The following is a 14,894-nucleotide window of genomic DNA, read 5'->3' on the forward strand; positions in this document are numbered from 1 at the left end:
TCCAGCCGGGCATGGCAAATGGGTATTAAACAGGGCTGATGAGACTGTTACCGTTATCAACGCGGAGAACAAAACGGTGCACGGGAAAACACCGATACTTCAGGTCAATGAAGAAATAATAAATAATAATAGTATTTCCCTCTGCTGCAGTTATATGCCCAAGTAAGTGGGAGAAATATTACAGTAAGGGATTATACGGCAGGTAAATATCTGCGCGTTGATTGGTCCATTTGGGGGAATAGCCGGCGATTCCTGGCCGGGGACGCGGCGCATCGGACAAAACGAGAATGATGCTCTCACTCCACTTTTCTGAGGACCAGAGAACCTGGGACGGCAGACTGGGCGGAAAGACTTCCTCATTCGGGACTGCACATACAATATATAATCCTAATCATTTCTGAGATTATAATATGCAGATATAGACGTTTATCAGACTGAAGCGACTGCTTAATATCTCTTCGAACTATGCTTCTACTCCGTGATTACCAAGTAATAAATTGTAGGCTTTCAGAGATGTGTGTGCTATATAGCGTTAAAGTTTCAGAGTTTAACCGTTTCAGACACCTCAAGCCAGCGTTTCTCAATCCTAGACGGTGCACGTTCTGCTCCCTCCCAGCCTCCGGTAGGAAGCAAGAATGTGGACAGTTTAAAAATGCGTTAAAAAATGTTAAACATAATTGGATTGGTTTGGGGGCCCAATTTGACATGCTTTCATGGGGTCCAAAATCTCTAGCGGTGCTCCTAACTACAATTGAAGTGCTTTACCGTATTGAAAGAGACCAAAGGTGGTTTTTGCTGAAGGAACATTTTAGGAAAGTAGTCAAAACCAGTATCATAATTCATTTATCAAGTGTATCACCCTACAGTTTCATCAATTCATACATTTGGGTGTTTTACTGGAAAACCTGAGGTTAAGTTCCTCTGCTGGTATAAGATGGCGGCTGTGTCAGTGGGACGAACTGGAAATCACACCTGTGAAACTGAGCTGCCTGCTGCCACATGACAGCATCCTGGTGTTATCAGATTTATCTGCTGATTCCGCAGATGTTCATTGTCAACAAGATTTACTCGGAATGCCGAGACCATTTTAAACTAGACAAGAAATACAAAACAGAACATAATCACACCCAGATATATATATATATATATATATATATATATATATATATATATATATATACACACACATTACACACTTAAAGAAGCTTCTTACACTTGGGATGCACATTCTACAAATATATTATCAGGGTATTTTCCTAATCCCTTCAAACCTGCTGTAATCAATCACCCACCTAATTTGGACAAAGCTAAAAGATCATGACGTGACAGTATAATAAATTACTCCTCTCATACGATTGTGACCCTCTCTCCATTGTCTAGCATTACTGGATCATTGTCACTTTTGTCAGCACAATATTCCACACACTCTTGACCAAAAATCTTTTTCAGTGCAGGACGGCTGCTTCTCTTCTTTAGATACTTCTGTCAGACCATAATTAATTTGAATGAGTTGATGAAATGGGGGTTCCCCAGGGCTCCGTGGAGGGCCCACTACATTTCTCTCCATATATGCCACCTCTTGGAGGTGTTGTTTATAAATATGATGTCATACAAATGAAACCCAACTAATTTCTTTCAAACCAAACGGAATAGCTTGTTCATGGTTTTTGACATGGATAGAAGTTATATAAGTTTGGGCGACACAGAATGTCCTCCTGCTGAACTGCTATGACAGATATTTTATCAAAATCCAAGCTGAATCAGATGATTTTGATTTCATTGCAGGTGCCACATTAAAACAAACCTGGCCACTACAGTCAAGAAAAACCTCATGTTTGGAATTCATCTATAGCAAGGGTTTTACTTTATTACAATACATGTCATTTGCTCTTTTTTTAAACATTATGTTCTAAGAATCTAACTGCATAGGCTTCCTCAAAGGGATCAGGCTATGAATTTTAGATTGTTCCATTTCAATTACAAGAATTAACTGCAAAAAAAAAAAAAGCTTTCAGATTTTTTGCACAACTAAAAAAGCCTGAATAAGTTCCCTTTCATGATCAGCAATAGCCTATTTAAGTACATGGGGCAAACTGTAAAGATGTAATAAACTAGTTTTGTTGGAGTTTTGCATATGTGCAAATGTTTCCCCATTTAGGATGTTAATGGCATATGATTCATGAGATCCTCTTTCAAAAGTAGGTCACCTTATCATACACTGAACAACCACACTGAGCAGTGCATCTTTCAGATGTGACCATTGTATCCAGATCACCATCTAAGAAGTATTCTCCTTAAGATAAAGATCTCGGAGACAAAGTATGGGGAGAAGGATGAACAAGGGCCTAATGAGACAGTCTGACTTAGAGAGCATTAATAATAGACCCAACAAAGCTCATTATGCATGCGAGATGAACTGGGGGTATGAAAGTGCATGGTCAGAAGGCTGCAGCTTTCCTAAAAACCAGGACTGACATCTGAAAACAGCATGAAGATGAAAATCTGCAGGTATCCAGACAGGAAGCTGCAGCCTCCAGCGCAACAGGCATCAAGCAACAAACCAAAACGTGGCTTGGACCTGGGGATTCTGGGAATTTAAAGAGGCTTGAGACACAACAGGATATTTGCTGGATGGTCTCCCTGCTTGGGTAACTGCCAGAGCAAGTCAATGTTATTAATTATATCTAGAAACTCACCTGTAATCAAATTTATGTCGCAACCTGCTTGCTTTAATTCCTGCATGTCAAGGAAAGACAAAGTTACTTTAAGTTTGCGTTTCTTAAAAACAGAAGCTAAATGTTCAGTCAGTGAGCACTTTGCCACGGCAAGCCCAAAACAGCAGAGCAAGATATAATCCAACGATTAGTCAAGCCTTAAAAATAAATGCTGAAATTAAAAACTAATAGCAGAAATTTAACTTTCCACTGTGATGTGGCATCCCCTCCAGTATGTACCCTGCCTTATGTACTGTACTTCCAGGGAAAGGAAATTAACCATAAAATGACAATTAACTGGCAGCCCGTTTGAAAAAATGACATCGATATTAATATAAATGCACAGTTATGCTCATCTTGCGAAACGTTTAACTTCCAGTGAAAAACAGATTCAGATGTTACACTAGTATCTTAATTTCACAGTATATACTGCAATCATTATTTTCCTGGGTCTAAAGTTAAACTTGAAAGCTACCCTTATTAACACAAATCCAAGCAATCTTTCTAAATGTATGCAGGATTTAACAAAGTTTCTTTTTTTGAAGGAAGATCAACTGAACATTTGATGCTTTTACCAGTTGACATAAGATCTAAAGGTTTGTAGTCTCTCTTCAGCCCAAAGCCAGATTTCCTCTTAGAAATGTTTCCATCTAGCTACTATTTAATGAGCTTTGGACGACCTCTAGTGGCCAATGTGGACCTCATACAAGAAAAATGCGCCATACAGTTAACAATTTGTTTTAAAAAAAAGGGCCCACTCACCACAACCCCAACTTAAGTCAAATAAAATTAGTCAAAAGTACCTATACCAAAAAGCCTAAAAACTTATTTTTTTTAATTACTCCATTTGAAAAGGGATGGGTCCAGATATGCTCTGTCCATCAGAAACTATAGCAAGCCTCCTAAAATCATTTTTGGGCCCTTCAGTAGATGACCTACAGCATTGCTCAGGCACATACAGTCAGCAACCAAACGTTCCCTCAATACCATCTGCAGACCTTTCCCATTCCACACTGAAATATGAAGCACGTCCTTCAATATTCATAAACCCGGCCATTAAAACACACAGTCATACAACAGGACATTCAACATACTTTATTTATATCTTTTTTGGAGGTTGGGGGAGGCAAAAAACAATGACTGGGACAACCTGGCATTATTTTTGCCCCCACAAACACATCTGAGGGGTCACTTAAGAATGACTGAGGAACAGACCAGCACCTTGAATCAGTCAGACTCCCCAAGTTCAAAAGGCATGTAGGGGAACGCAATAAAAAAAGGAAAGTCTCTGAGCGAGGGTGAGCCACACCCATGGACCGCGGCCGCCGGGACCCTCACCCCCGGCAGCTCCGTGTGCTGAAGGCGGTCCGTCTCCCAGCCTCACTGCTCATTCTGCTGGCCCTCTGTGATGGCAGACACGGCCCCCTGACCCTTACTGACGTCGCTGATGCAGGTCCACTGGCCGTCAACGGATTCCTTCCACAGCGTCACCTGGAGGGCAGGGTGTCAAAAGCATAAACAGACTGATCTACGCATCCAATCAAAGCAAAGCTAAATCATAATGCGTCTGTACACTATTCCAATACTTTCACATATAGCTTGCATCCACGAGTCAAAGAAATCGTCAAGTGTTCTTGAAAGTAACGTCTCCAATGAAGCCAAAAAGTGAGGGCCGTGACCGGGACCCCACCCACACCACACCACCCCACCCCATACTCACACACAAGTTCTAACTTGAAAAGGACACCAATACCAGTTGCAGTCGCTTCCTCCTCTCTATTGAGTCTCACCGAGTGCTTTTGCCTGATCAATGCGCATGGATGCCTCTGCTACGACACACTAAGACTCATTTGGCGAAAAGGTCAACTGTCATCGATTTGAAAGCCTTCAAGTAAAACAGTCAGTTATTCCAGGCAGTTAATTTCCATCAATTCTCAGAAAGTATTTATATAAAGATACACAAGCAGTCATATTTCTATTACTGTAGTTTCTGCTTTTAATATTAGCCATATGCGTCAAGATCAAATAGACAAGCAGCATATAGCTAAAAACACTGAATATGCCATTGCATTTTCACTGTTGTAGAAATAATTACACATTCAGAAAGCTGTTGGTACTTAAATGTGCTCCAATCTAGCTTTTATAGCTTGCTGACATGTTAAATTAAGAATGAATGTTGCATTTATGCATCTAGATACACTAACTGAAAACAAAAGCAACAATAATTGAGTCATTTATTGGGCTGACATTTCACCTCCATCTCAATCTATCAGCTTATATATGCAAACTGAACTCCTTATGAACCCCTAACTATGCACAGTTTATACCCAAATATATGATATAAGCTGTGCCTTTCATAGTCTGTTGCATTTAATCTCAATTTAAAAACACTTAGAGAAACAAAATCACATTTATTGTTGGTTCGAGTCCCACCCGAAAATCCACTATGGATGACCTCAGTGCCCTACTGTCACAAAGTTACAGCGCAAGACTAGAGCCGCTCCATTTTAAAAGATCTCACCACTAAATCTGAATCTTAACGGTCGCATATCTAGTTAGCTAGTGCTGTAATAGGCCAAGAGCTGTAAGAACTGCACAGCGTGTGCTTGATAGCAGTAACTCACCGTTACATTCAAAGTGTCTGGTAAGGCTATACTGTTCACTGTTTATATTACGTTCATTATTAATGGAAGATAGAATGCATTAATTTCTGACTGTGGTAAGTGAAGATGCTGCCGCTGTCATGTGTAAGGCCTCCCTTAGCTTCTCGCCTTTGCTTCATAAGGTTGCCAAAAGGTGAGCAGACGCACCAGAGAGCAAAGGATTCCCATGGGGCGACCCAAACCTTCACCTAGGGTTTCGTGGTAAATCACAATAAAATTCCCAGTGGTTAGTGTTATAGATTCGAAATGTAACAGTAATTAAAACCGTGGTTTTAAATACTGTCCAACGTCAAAAACAATCAGTTAAGTTTCCCAGATGCCCAAGCCCAGTGGGTTTGTTTAGTGAAACCGTGACGGAAGTGAAGGCAGCGACAGACCTCCGGAGGCTTTTAATGTCAATGCACCTTAATGACACGGTTTTCATAAGGTATCGGCCAAGTTAATATTTTAATGTTTATGCAACCAAAAAAGTGCCTAGAGCTGCAAATTTTATTTGGTGGTTTTAATATTAAAAACCTGGTGAAATGAAATGAGAGGCTGGGATCAGAATGTCGTCAGATGTGACCGAACATCAGAATGACCCATTTCTTTTCTTTTTAGTGTGCAGTTGAGGTTCAGCACCCACATATGGACCTCCTGGGGAGGGGAGGTGTTGGCTCAGGACATCAGTGCCCTTGCGTCTACGGGGGTGGGGGGGGGCGGACTAGAGGACCCTTCTCACCACTGCCAAAACTGCAACGTGTCCTTCTGAAATTCCAGGATTCAAGAGTCAGAGGTTTATAAATAACATGCATTCATATCCACGGAGCACAGAAGTGTTGGTGGAGCAGCTCATGGGGGCGTGGGGGCTGTGTGAATGTGCCGTTACCAAAAAAATTAAATAAATCAAAGCAGCTGTAGGTTGGAAAAAAAAGAGAAAAAGACTATTGTAACCGGAGGCTGACCCACATGCCGACTGCTTACAAACAGAAGATCCCTGAAGACAATCCCAAGCAGGCATTGGAGATGCTCAGGAAAAACACTACAAGGTCTCATTCGGAGAAACAGGCAAACGGATCACAGGAAACCAAGGAGTGAATCTGGGAATAATCTGGAAGGAAAGAGACGCTGAGGCAGCCCTTCCATGCGGTGAAGGATCTGCACCGACGTTCCCCCCCCGGTGAACCCTCCACCTGATTCTCAACCGCCATAATCCCTAAAGCCAAAAAAACAACCCCCCCCCCCCCCCAACAGATGAGGGGAAGCCAGCTGGCCTTGAAAAAGAATTAAGGAAGTGTGCTACTTCTGTGAGGAGGTCACTGTTAACATTCATTTTTATTTAAAGCACGATCAAGCCAATCAACGATTCGGCACATTAATAAAAATAGGTTATTAAAAAAAACTACACATTTTCATAGAAAAAAAATCCTCTCTAAATACAGTAACGGACAAATTAAGAGATCACTCTATATTTTGAAACAAATCTGCATTTTTAAATCCTGGTTTAACCGTGATTCTGCTGGCAGAAGATTAAGCTGAGGAGCAGGCTGCTTTGAGGATCAAAATTTCTAAGACAGCAGTAGACAAGGACAAGGTGAAGCAGGAGACACTGGGAACGACCAGAAACCAGCCAGGTAGGCAGAAGCAACTTTCTAATGCTAGAGACGACTTAACTTATCCAACAGTTTCTCAAGAATCGGAGGATGACATCAAGTGACCTTCAAAAAGAATGGGAAACATGAAGTGGTGTGAAGTGCACGGCTAGGACAGGTTGTATCTGGGTTCTAGAAGCAGGACTGAAGTCCGATAAAGCAAGGAAGCAGCCCTTAACCAATGAGAAAGAGAACCCGGCTGCAGTTTGCAAAATTGAAATGATTTTTATATGCAGACGAGTTACGTTTCGAATGGCCGTTCGTAACTTGAAATGTTCGTAAGTTGCTATTCAAAATAATTTTAAGGGTATACGCAAGTACAAAGAACTAGGATGCTGGGAGTTCGCACATTACGCTGCTACGCGGCGGGAGTAGTGGCCAGAAGCCGTACCAGGCGGAATTGGCGCACAGAAAAAAAACATGTTATGACAGGAAACGGGAGCCCAATGAACACAATTTGGACTCACAGTCCTCCATTTGTATGTCTGAAAGTTTGTAAGTAGAGGAGCGTCTGTATATACAAATTCATTCACAGACACACACCCATAAACTGAAAAATGAGTGAAACAAAATTGTGCTGCGATCATTTCACTTTTCCCATGGCTGTGTGTGTCATTACATGCACAAATGGAAAGTGAGGGATAGGCGGAGTACATGAGAAGAACCACAGACCAATAACAGTCTGTTAAAATCCATGACTAACTATCCAGTACTTATTCATACATAAACCAGTAATATCATGTCAAGCTATTGCCTGAACTTTTCATTTAATCCATTCCATCTCGCTTTTTGGCTCAGACGTCCAACAGGATGAAACGCCCCGAAGACAACAGCAACGGGATGTCAGATATTAATACACAAATAGACCCTTCCATCCATCCATCCATCCATCCATCATGCTGTGGTGCTGCAGTGAGCCAGGAACTGGGGCCAGAATGAACGACGCGTCATTTCCAGCACGGTTCAGATCATATTCTACAGACTCACGTGCCAAAGGGAATCTCTGTGAGCAGTCAGTCTGCCACTCAGAGCACCCAGTCATATGGGAATCGCAGACAATTCCCTGTGGCAGTTCATCAAGTCTTGTCAAGCACCGAAAGGTCCAGACGGGCTCGTGTTACTAGACTCGATTCAGCTGTAATATAAAGCTCGTCTGAGCGGTAATGCAGCATTACAGCCAGGCCGACACGCCTGCCCGTGCTCCAGCTTTTGGGCGTCAAGTCCGCCGGCCACTCCTGTCTCACCAGTAAAATCTGTGGTATTGCACACATCACCTCGAGGTTTCCACTTACATCAAAAACCTGCCCAGATCTGACAACCTGAGCAAAAGCATAGACTGAAGTTCCCACAGCACTGAATCTAAACAACCACTGATTTAGGTTCCATCTCTGCTGGAGGCAATGTGATGCTACGCTGAAGGTCTGACAGTGGAGAATCTCTGCAGGGTCTGACATCTCTAAAATATGAAGTTTAACGGAATGCACATTACACTAAATCATCTTCCTGGCAGTCTCCTTGAATAGCCGCAACAGAAAAAAAAAAAAAAAAACATAAAATATCATAAGCGTTAACATATTCGCACATCTGCATTATTTCGAGGAAGAACTTAAGCGACAACGACGTGTCAGAGGCTGCAGGGGGCGCTGGCTACATCCGGCGACCCACCTTATTGTCTCCGCCCGACACGGCCAGGATGTTGCCCGTGATGGACCAGCTGACGTGCCAGACGACGTCGCTGAACTTGTGCAGCAGCTTCGCCGTCCACGTGTTCCCCGAGGGGTCATCGCAGGTCCAGATGAACACCCTGCCGTCCTGTGGAGGAAGAGCAAGAGGTGGGGAAAGGAATAGAAATTCTATTTTCATATAGTTTTATATAGTGCCTTTCACCAGGGTTGCCACAAGATGTTTTTCGAGCTATCGTGTGGTAAGACATTACATCATCACTTACACAGATGGGGCGGCGATTGGCTTAGCAGGCTTTGCATCTGCCACTGCAACGTCACCAGTCTGAACCTCATGCTTTGGCAAAATAGTCAAGATCCTTGTCACTACAGGATCCGAGTCAACCGTGGATATAAGCCATGCATGCAACCAACACTGAAAGCCAAATACACAAGCAACTAAAAAACTAAAAGCAAGTCAAATAACAAAAAAAAAAAAAAAACACATGTTCCTGTGAGGGGCTTTAGCAGTGTCAATACCGGCAAGCATAATCAGCCATTTTATGAAAAAAAAAATATACAAACACACAAGACGGGCTTTAACTTTCTGCAACTGATAAGGGTGCAGGTTTGGCAGATGGTCTGAAGTCCTTCACTACTTGAATAGTTTAATACTTTAATAGTTTAAACACGGTTGCCCGACTCAAATCCTACTCAAATCAGTTGACTCAAATCCAGGAGTGATGGGCCCTTAACCCCCCCAGCCCCAGAGACGCCGCACGCTGGCTGACCCTGTGCTGTGACCCCCAAGCTTGCTCTCAGTTGCATGTGCGTTTGAGCACCTCAGGCAGAGTGACGTAAGGTAGGCATAAAGGGAAAGTAGTACTAGTTACCATTCAAATACATGAGAAAGAAAAGGAAAGAGAGAAAGAGAAAGAAAGAAAGGAGATAGAAAAAGAAAAATGTAGAAGACAACAGAGGAGAGGAACCAACACACTCTGGGGGTCCAGGGTCGACAGGCTGACCAACCCACCCAAGGACATGCTACCATTACAGAGAACAACACATTAAAACGTCCAATAACCACGACTTTCTAGGGGAGCAGCTGTTACAGCGGCTCATGTTCCGTCAAACGGAAAAGACAACAAAGTTCTCTGCAGAGAAGCCTAGAGGAAACCGCGTCCAAGACTAATTTTCAGGACACGCCGCTTTCGCGGTGTACTGATCACTCTCGGGAATCGGCTCACGGTACCGCGGCACCTAATGACGCGTGACGGGCTTTTCCCGGGAGCCACCGCCAGTGCAGGATGCCCGACTGTCGCTCAGAGAAGATCCGGGACGCTGGAAAATAATACAGACCATTCAGCGAAACGGCGCGGAGTGGGACTCTGCTCCTGACAAAACAGGGAAGTCCGGAAGGTCAGACGGGGGACAACTTGATCAGAGACGCTCTTCACTTACCTCATCCTCTACTCATTTGTGTGTCATTTCACAGCATTGGTGAATTGGAAGCTGAACCAAAAGGGCGTTCAAGTCATCATTCATACCTGGGTCTCACGTCGGATGGAAATATCCTAATTTAACACCCAGCCATGAATCCATGCATCCTCCAGCCAATACAGGGCCAAAGTAACTCAGGAGGCTGCCAGACAGACGAGGCATGAGACCCCCTGGACGGGCCGATGCTCACAGGACTTACAGCCACCTATCTGGAGACTGGGGCACCATACAAACTCTGCAGACACCAGCCTCTCAGGTGTAAGGATACAGTGCTAATAGCCGAGGGCACCTCTCTGCCCCTCAATACCACCTGAGTGTAAAAGACAGAACTGGCTCATTCAGCTTTAAAAGGTATTACTGGGGACTCAAGACCACAGATTAAGACCAAACATGACATGGAGTGGTGAAGATGCTGGTGCCAAGGCATGTCCGTGGATGGTATGAACAGACTGGATGATGGATAAAGTAATCAGATTTTACAAGCCGGCAAGAAATTTATATCAAAGACGGTCCATATTCCGTTCCGTTCTTCCATATGATGAAGTGGGCAGCACTTTCCACGGCGGGATCGAAATCTGAGAAGCTGAAAGCCCAACCGAGAAACTGGAGGAAGCAAACCACTTTGGGGCTTTGGGCAAAGGTTTAAACGAGGTGATTAATCCATCTGGTTGGGCTCTGAGGGGACCCGGCAGCCTGAGGGACTTCAGAAGAGAGCAGAAGATTCTCTGAGGCTGACTTGAAATATTTTCTACGGATCAGAATCAGGGTTACAGAGAGTCTGGAGTTTTCCCCGGGGAGTACAAGACAGGGAAAACACCCTGGACTGCGTACCCGTCCATCGCAGGACACGACATTCACCTCGGGCTCATGAACCATTGACTTCATTCATTTGATTCTCAGCCTCTATCCAGAGCTCCTGATTGAGCAGGTGTGTCATCGCCGACTGAAGCAGCACATTTTTCTGCATATAAACCACCCCCCCCAGCAGAGATAGTACAGGTAACTTATACTGAATCCGGTCCCATCCCAGCTAAACAATGATTAATTACTGCGGAGGCTGAAATCTCAGAGCTGATAAGTTTCTCCTGTCAAAGCCGAGTCTAAAAGAGCCAAACTAGCTCTTGTTATAGATGGTCATGTTGAAATTTCAAGCCAACGGGAAGGAAACCAAGAGGAAAAGCATTAAATCAAACCGGCAGCTCAGAATCCCCCCCCCCCCACCCCTGGGTGTGGGGCTCGTTTAATCGGGAGGGTGCAGGAGGCTGAAGGGGAGGGCAGGTGGCTGGAGACAGACTTGCCTGCGAGCAGCTGGCGATGGTGCTGGTGGGAAGACCTATGGAGGGCGCCCAGCCCACATCCCGAACCCAGTCGCTGTGGGCCTCCAGCTTCTGGTCCTCCTTCCACTGGCCGTCCTCCTCCCTTGAGGAAACAGTATTTTGTGAGGTGACTCTTTTGGCACCTCGGAGTTGGATATGAACACCGGCCTCGATCCACAGCACTTACTTCCACAGCTTGACCAGGTTGTCGCAGCCACCTGAGACAAACCTCTTGACGTAGTTGGGCTTCTGACCCGACGGCTGGTCGATGAGACTGCCGGGTACCACGGCCGGCGCCCAGCTCACCGCGTTACAGCCAATCTGACGGGTAAACAGGGGACGGTAGACACAGATACAGGCGATGACATGCCACAGCTGAAACGTATTTATGTTTATTAAAAAGCTTCCCCTCAAGGTAAACCCAGAAAGAGAGGAAAGAATGAAAGGGAAGGAGAATAAGAAAAGCAAAGACACATTCATTTATCACCCAGAGCAGTTGTACAGAAATTTTATATGCAATAAATCAAGGGAAAGATTAACAAGACATTTATTCCTCCTCTTGTCACTTAAAAGTAGTAAAGGCTCTTGCTTTCAAGTTTGTCTGCGTAAAAAACCAAAAGCACCGGGTTGAACAGTGAATGAATTTCCGGCAGATGGATGAAGGCAAACAGGAGGCCCAGTAACGTGCTACTCTACTCGGAGCGAACGAGAGAGACGGCCGACCGATGAGAGCTCACGGTGTGCGCGTTGGGAATCTTCTTGATGTCCCACTGGCCGTCCCCCGAGAATGTCAGCAGCGAGATGGCGCCGTCTGAGCTGCCGCAGGCGAGGATGAGCCCAAAGTCGCAGGGACCCCAGCAGACAGAGTTCACTGCGGGGGGGGGCAGCATCATTTTAATAAAGCACCTTGCCCAACACTAGGGAAAGAAACTTCAATTGAAGGCTGAGCTTCACCAAGCATGCTAACAAGTCAGAAATACAATGTAGGGAATACCTGTACACACACACACACACACACACACACACACACACACACACACACACACACACACACACACACACACACACACACAAAGTGATATAAGGGAGTTTCGTACACATCTCATTATGCATACTTATGTCCATACTTATCCAAAACAGGGTTATGGAGCCCTAAAACCAAAAGCACACTAACTGATTGGCAACAAGGACAAAGATGAACGGTGAGGGGGGTAAATGTGCACTGTCACCCACAGACCAATTCAAGCTCCTCCCACTGGCTTAGACCAGGCAGAGACTGACAACCCTTGGTGATCCCAGTGATGTGGGGGCTCTGAGGCACTAACCTGACGAGTCGTGGCCTGTGTACTCAAACATCTTGTCCCAGGTGCCATTCTCCTCCTTCCAGATGATGACCTTGCGGTCATAGGAGCAGGAAGCCAGGATGTTTCCGTACATGGGGTGCGCCCAGGCTACCTGCCACACAGGGCCCTCATGGCTGTTAGGGGCAACCAGAGCAGAAAGGCAGCAGGTCAGAGGTCAGCATGAGGTCAGAGGTCAGCATGGGGCCACTGGGCAGAGATGGAGCCAGGGGTCCATTGTTCATCACACACTCAGGAACAACATCACCCACCAACATATCACTGCATATAATTTTTAGGGCAGATTTCTTTGTTCCGATTTCACTTGGGTGTCTAAGCACAGGCATAGTGATGAACAACGTAAGAAAAACACATTTTAAAAAAGCTGGTCATGATGTGACAGGTTGGCAGAACCAATCAATGGAGTCCTATAACTCAGAGATCCTAAACACACTTGGGAAATCCCATGACATTGATCAGCAAGTGACATCAATGAAAATTGGTGTCATTTGCTGACAATATTAAACTTCGATGGCACAGGGGCTCAGTAAAACTGCTTCACATCTCACCTCGACAGCAAATGCAAACTCACCCCCTTAAATCTGCCACAAGGATCTGCCCTCCGTTCTTCACATCAAATATCTTGACAGACCTGTCCGAGGAACACGTGGCCAACCTCGTTCCATAATAGTCCATCTGAGCGTCGTGCTAAAGGGGAGAAAGACAACCATGTTCAAATGTCATCAGTTCCTGTAGTTACAGGACGCTGAGAGAATTGCATAAAATCACTCCCATTAATATTAGTAAGTAGAGAAATACTACATACAATCATATCCTCATGGGAAGTATCCACGGTGTTGATAACCGAAACCTGCAAATGAAAAAAGAGCTTTAATATCCCACCAAGGTACACACTGAATAACCAACACCTTGACTATCAGGTCACATGTTCAATGATGTATACAGCAGTTTTTGCTTTTTCCACTTAAGTATTGGAGTAATTATATATATATATATATATATATATATATATATATATATATATATATATATATATATATATATACACACACACGCACACACATATATATATATATATATATATATAAGCTGCTATCAGTTGTCAGGGTGCTTTTATCTATATTAATTTCTGAAAATGGGATGTACATTTGCACAGACGAACACCCTCAAGATTGGACAGATCCAATAGTCGAAGCAAGTAAAACCATAAAGGGCCAAAAAAAAAGTGTGGCGGTCGCAGTAAAATAACGACGTTTTAGTTTTCCAGGATGTTAAGGAAACAATACATCCCTATCGCTCTTATTTAATCTAGCTAAAATTTGTCACTGCTTTTGAACAAACTATGGTCATTATTAGGACAGTCATGTACAGAACGCCGAATTCTGCCTGCCAAACACTCGTTAATAAACAGTTATGGTACGGGAATAAAAGATCCATCTACGGAACCATCACCCATCATATCTAAAGATTACAGAGCTGGACTCAAAGCCACGCTGGACGCGGGTTGAAAGTCCCAAGAGGGGCCCTCTCCTTACAGCCGTGCCTCAGCAATGAAAACCTGCCAGAACTGCTCAAGTGAAAAGAAAAACTTTATAAGTCTATCTGCTTAACCGGAAATGCGTTTGCCAAAATCCCAGCAAAATAATTACTCGTAATTAAGTTACCAGCTACCCAGCTAAGTACAAGCTACTTGAATGAATCCATAGAAATTTCATATTGCCTTCAATGGCCAGCTAGCATTCAGACTTAATGATTTCCAGTGACAATCTACAAATAGTGTTACGTTATCAGCTAGAAACTCACCATGGCTTTGTTGAACACGACCGATTTCTAAAAATATGAATGTAATCGCTTTGATGGGCGCCGTTATTTATTTTTCCCAGCTATAACTCGCTCCAGTTTTCGACGTGGCAAGAGCACAGCTCACCGCCCGCCTGTCTTCCGTGTACGTCCAGTTTCCGGTCTCGGGTGACAACAAAGTGTCTCGTTGAGGAGGTTCCGCCTTCGGCACGCATTTCCTGACTCCTAGTTCATAAGCCCCACATGAG

At 44.2% G+C, this 14,894-nt stretch overlaps 1 protein-coding gene across 1 annotated transcript; it reads right to left on the reverse strand.

The window, feature by feature from the left end:
* Positions 1-3,793: 3,793 nt before the first annotated feature.
* sec13 (SEC13 homolog, nuclear pore and COPII coat complex component) lies at positions 3,794-14,845 on the reverse strand. The gene is made up of 9 exons (XM_049022210.1): positions 14,650-14,845; positions 13,652-13,696; positions 13,418-13,533; positions 12,811-12,962; positions 12,223-12,356; positions 11,673-11,806; positions 11,468-11,588; positions 8,674-8,820; positions 3,794-4,205 (listed from the first exon to the last, which is right to left on the reverse strand). The coding sequence occupies exons 1-9, from the start codon at positions 14,650-14,652 to the stop codon at positions 4,095-4,097; spliced, it is 963 nt and encodes a 320-aa protein (XP_048878167.1). The 5' UTR covers positions 14,653-14,845; the 3' UTR covers positions 3,794-4,094.
* Positions 14,846-14,894: the final 49 nt, after the last annotated feature.

This window comes from Brienomyrus brachyistius, chromosome 8 (genome assembly GCF_023856365.1).
Source record: "Brienomyrus brachyistius isolate T26 chromosome 8, BBRACH_0.4, whole genome shotgun sequence".
Classification (NCBI taxonomy): Eukaryota; Metazoa; Chordata; class Actinopteri; order Osteoglossiformes; family Mormyridae; genus Brienomyrus; species Brienomyrus brachyistius.

What these genes read in the sequence shown, in the direction of transcription:
- sec13 (XM_049022210.1), bottom strand. An exon ending in CTTGTGGCAGATTTAAGGGG is followed by an intron (nt 12,963 to 13,417) that starts GTGAGTTTGCAT and finishes TGCCCCTAACAG; the next exon opens with CCATGAGGGCCCTGTGTGGC. An exon ending in CCATCGCCAGCTGCTCGCAG is followed by an intron (nt 8,821 to 11,467) that starts GCAAGTCTGTCT and finishes CTTCCTCCACAG; the next exon opens with GACGGCAGGGTGTTCATCTG.